Source organism: Apaloderma vittatum, unplaced genomic scaffold (assembly GCF_000703405.1).
Source record: "Apaloderma vittatum isolate BGI_N311 unplaced genomic scaffold, ASM70340v1 scaffold36233, whole genome shotgun sequence".
Lineage (NCBI taxonomy): Eukaryota > Metazoa > Chordata > Aves > Trogoniformes > Trogonidae > Apaloderma > Apaloderma vittatum.
This window is the reverse complement of record NW_009707056.1, coordinates 8644-13443: the sequence shown is the minus strand read 5'-3', so window position 1 is coordinate 13443 and position 4800 is coordinate 8644. Positions and strand designations below refer to the sequence as shown.

Sequence of the window (4800 nt, the reverse complement as noted above, 5' to 3'; positions counted from 1 at the left end):
CCACTCTGTTTCTAAAGGAAACAGGGAGATACTGCTTTCATTTCACACAGTATCTGCCCAGGAGAAGGATAAACACCAGCGTGAGGCACAGAGTACAAAAGAATAAAAAAGCAACAGGCCCCTTAAAAACATATTTAATAGTTTTCAAACTTTATTTCATGGTGATTGACGAAAGACACAAGTTAGTAATGGTTACATCATGCTGCTCCTCTACTGTGCATTGCCCTTCAGAATTCATACAGCAGTTCACAATGGTCATTAATTTACCCTATAAATGAAGCCGCGTGGACATATTTTTTTTTTTTTTGTAAAAAAAAAAGCAAACCCAAAAAAATTGGGAAAAAAAAAACCAAACCCAAACCTCAATGTCTTTTTGTTGTACATACATGTTATAAATGCTATTAAAAACAAAGCCGAAGTTAAGTGCACAGCCCCTAGGGAGCACTGCTGAATCTGACCTTGGTTCAAGATGCTTGACAAGGACGTGAGGTCCTGTTTTAAGGCATTTCCAAGCCCCAGCAAAAGCAGACAGCGTTTTTCGTTCAGTTGTTGGGTGGTTTTTGTGGTTTTTTTTGTTTGTTTTTTTTTTTCTTTGCAGTGACCCTGGCTTCATTTCAGTGGCATTCTTAGAAAATTAGCAGCTTCCTCTGTGCATGCCCCTCTTCCTTCTGGAGTCGGCGCATCCAGTCGCGGCCAACGCAGTTCCCCAAACACAGGTCGAGGGTCTGGCGCTCCCCTCCCACCCCGCAGCCCTCATCCATCTGCAACTCGTGATCAAAAAAGCGCAGCTCATCCCTCCTTTCACACCACAGTCACAGCACTCCCCACCAGGAACCACGATTTATACACAGCACCCACTTAAAATGTGGTTTTGCCACACACACACAGCGGAGTCCCCATCGCACAGCGGGCACAGCCCCCTGTGAAATATTTAACCACTAGATTTTTTAGAGGAATGCCAAAAGATTAGGCATAGAGTCGGTGGGGCGGGTGGTTTTCCTTTAGTTTTAAAAAAAGAAAAAATAAAAAGGAAAAGGAAATCCAAGTGGTTTCACACCATGTTCTTCTTGCCCTTTGTTCCACCTGTGTTCAGAGCTCACCCCGAGAAAAGCAGTTTGACTTTTCAGGGCTGAAAATTTAGTGCCAAGAACCAAGGCTTTTAAAGGGTGCACTGCTTTGTGAAGGTACGCTAGGAATTTAGGGTAAAACTGCAAAGTGATGGCACCCTGGACAGTAAGTACCACTCAATACCTGGCAGGATCCTTCCAATTCACTCTGTTACACTCTATAAAGCTGGTTTTTACCCAAAAGCGATGCCAGCTGCCATTTCAGGGTGGGAAAAGGACACAGTTGTGTCCCAGTGGTGGAAAGGGACATAGATGCTACAAAGCACCAGTAAATTCTTCCCGTGGAGAAGGAAGCTGAAGGGAGCGGGTCATTTCTTCCACAGCTGCAATCCGTTTGTTCTGCCCCTGCTCGGGGCCATTTGCACGCGAGGTTTTGTCACTCACACACACACACGCACTCATTCAGAAACACACATACTGGTTTTGTAACTGGCACCACGGTATTTGCTTTCGAGGGTGGCACGGAGGAAGAAAGCGCTTAAAAAAAGAAAACCACCTCCCGCCAAACGCTACTGCCTCGACAGCGGACGCGTGCCCTGTTCCCGTTTCCATCTTTGCTGGGCTCTGGGCATCCAGAGGAGCTTTGATCACGGCGCTGGAAGACCCTGCATTGCACTGGGCATCGTGAAAACTTGAAGACAAAGGTAAAATTCCAATTTTACGGAGAGAGAGGCTCTAACACCAGCTCTGCAGAGCTTCGGATGCTGGCCAGCTGCGAGCATCCTCGTGGTAGACAGAGGGCAAGTCATGCCCGGAGGCTGGGAAAAGGACAGGGGTCACAGAAGGACACATCCAACCGATTATTTTTTTTTTGTGAAAGCAAAAAGGGACCCAGTCCCTCAAAGCCTGAAGAGGGAGAGCACTCCCAGCTCTTGAAGACGTGCTGCAGGTTCTCACTGGTGCATGGGAGGGCAACGCTTGGTACAGAAGCTCTTGGGAAGAGCAGCCAGGGCAAGCAGGTGGTTAGGACACGTCTGGATAAACACAAAGCGTGGAAATGAGGTTTCACAGCTGCACACGTCCAAGAGGAGGAGGAGAGCCAACAGAGAAATCCACATTTCCCCCCCAGCACCTCTCAGTCCAGCAAACAGTCACAAGCCAACCGAAGAGCAATGCTTCTCCGCCTGCTCAGAGCAGACCTTGGTCTCTCTTCCAGTGCACGGCATCCCTGATTTTAACAGAGCATGAAGGAGAAAAGCACTTGAGATTCTTACACACATAAATTATAGTGAGAGGAAGCGGGGGGGGGCAGAGGGAGACAGGGTGAACACGGGGCCAAGGAGAAGGCTTGGCAGAGCCCGGCCCCAGAGCAAGGGGGCAATTCCCATTTCTCGGATGAATGACTCCCTGCTCAGCCAGCACTTCAGAGGGGCCAGGCCTGGGTGGGAAGGCAAAAAAATCCACAAAGGCCACGTGTCTTGCCAGCACCAGCATCCTTTTTCCCCCCGCGGGCATGAGCAACAACCCGAGAACACAAGTAAGGAGCGGGGAAAAACAACCCCCTCCCCAAAAAAAAAGAAGCTTCAAGTATGAATAAGATTTACAATGCAGGTGGCAACGGAGAAGTTCTTCTGTCACTTCTTGGAGACTTGGTTCAAGGTTTGTTCTTTGTTGCTGCTGTTTGATTAAGAGTCTGACTGACCTGGATAGACCGCAACCGAACAAATAACCCAAAAGAAAAAGGTGTTTCCTCCCCTCCCTTTCCCCCCCTCCCCCCCAAAAATATAAAAAGCAATAAGTTTACAAAAATAGAAAATAATTACAGCAATAGGCAGGAGGGAGGGAAGGAGAAGGGAGGGTCCCTGGGGGTCTATTTGGCTGAGCAGTGTAATATCGTGGGGTTGTTTAAAGCGTCCTCCACCAGGTGCAGTTCTTGGCGGTCGACAATCACGTCCCTTATGCAGCCAATGAAGCCGGTGCTGTAAGCCTTGGGCAGCTTGTGGGCCACGCTCAGCTTCTCCATTCCCCCTGCAAGAGACAGAGCAGAAGGTCGGGGAGGAGGCCAAGAGACACCCTGTCCCAGGGGGCATCGCGAGCGCGGGGGGAAACCCCTCTCCTTCCACTCCAGTGGCTCACTCCAGGGCTTTGAAAATGAAGAAAGGCTGATTGCAAGCAAAACCTTTGGAAGAGCCACTGGGGAAGCCAAGAAGGTATTTCCCAGGGAAAAATTCTGCTTTCCACATGACTTCCATGACAAGTGGCAGCTGGGATACTGGCTTTTCAGAGGTAAGGCGACATTTTTGTATAGGAACTCTTCATAAATTGTTAGACCTGAAACTACAGGAAACATAGGAATGGATGCCCTGAGAAGTACAGGTAGAATGCTTCTTCATTACAGATGATCACAAACGGTGAATGAAAAAAAAAAAAAAGGTGAATGTTTCTGTCCCCTGATTTCTGTGGCCTGAACGCTAGAACTGCTACAGCACCTGCTGGAGGACAAGTCCAGTCCTAAACTTACCCATGGGGAGCTGAATCAGGCAAAATTCCTCAAGGGAACAATGAAGCTCAGGAGCTTCAGCACCCCCTGTCACTGGGCATCCCTCCGTCATCACTTCAGGCTCCAAAAAGGATGTTGCTATCCCCGCAGCCCAGATTACTGCAGTTAAGCACAACACCCACACTGGTGGGTGGGTTTCTTGCTGATTTGAGCTGTTCCAGGACAAATGTAGCCTCTGCCTGTGCTGACAGATCTGCCACAGACAGTGTGAGATAGATGCAATGGGCCAAACTCCGTTTGCAGGATCAAAATACTTCTGTCAACACAAGCAGAACTGACTCTGCCGCACATTCGGGCACGTTCTGGCATTTCTGCTTATTCTGTTAGCAGCAAAATCTGGGTATTTATGTATTTCCAGACAGAAGTACCCTTCTCTCCATTCAGCCACTTAACCTTTGGGAACCAGTTATCCAAGTATCTTGCCCTAGTAGGGAGGGGATTTATTATTTTTTAGGTCAAACTCATCAAAGCCCCCTGGGAGGCAAAGGTTTCTCATTGAAACAAGTGAGGGAGCATCAATGTCACAGCTCCAGCCCTGAGCCCCTCAGCAAGAGGAGTTTCACCCTTCCCACGCCGACTCACCCAGCCATAGGGCCCCGTCCGTATCGAGCTGTGTCGCACCGAGCGGAGAAGAGCCGGCGATGGGGGCTTCGTTGCCAACTTGAAGGGAACCTTCTCTCTGGACCCTGCTCCCAGAAGGAGGGAAGAAGAGACAGAATCATAGAATCATAGATTCATAGAATCGTATCAGTTGGAAGAGACCTTGAAGATCATCGAGTCCAGCCTCTGTCCCAGCTCTATCAACGTACTAAGCGATTTCCCCCAACGCAACATCTATATCTCTTAAACCCTCCAGGGACGGTGACTCAACCCGCTCCCTGTGCAGCCTGCTCCAATGGCTGACAGCCCTTTCAGTATAGAAATTCTTCCAAATATCCCACCTGAACCTCCCCTGGTGCAATTTAAATCCATTTCTCCTCATCCTATCACTCTGCACTAGGGAGAACAGACCAGCCCTTCAGGCAGTTGTAGAGAGTGATGAGGTCTCCCCTCAATCTCCTCTTCTCTAGGCTAAACAGCCCCAGATCCCTCAGCCTTTCCTCCTAAGACTTGTGTTCTAAGCCCTTTACCAGGTTGGTAGACACAATGAGCAACTTTAAAGGAAAAAGCCAG

General features: G+C 48.9%; 1 protein-coding gene across 1 annotated transcript in view; it reads right to left on the bottom strand.

Annotated features, from left to right (window-relative positions):
- Positions 1 to 2550: 2550 nt before the first annotated feature.
- LOC104271382 (agrin-like) overlaps positions 2551 to 4800 on the bottom strand; it is a gene marked incomplete at its 5' end in the record, with an annotated part of 10890 nt that continues 8640 nt past the window's right edge. Inside the window, 2 exon segments of the mRNA XM_009866031.1 lie at positions 2551 to 3095; positions 4210 to 4313. Of these exon segments, the coding sequence (XP_009864333.1) occupies positions 2938 to 3095; positions 4210 to 4313 (262 nt within the window).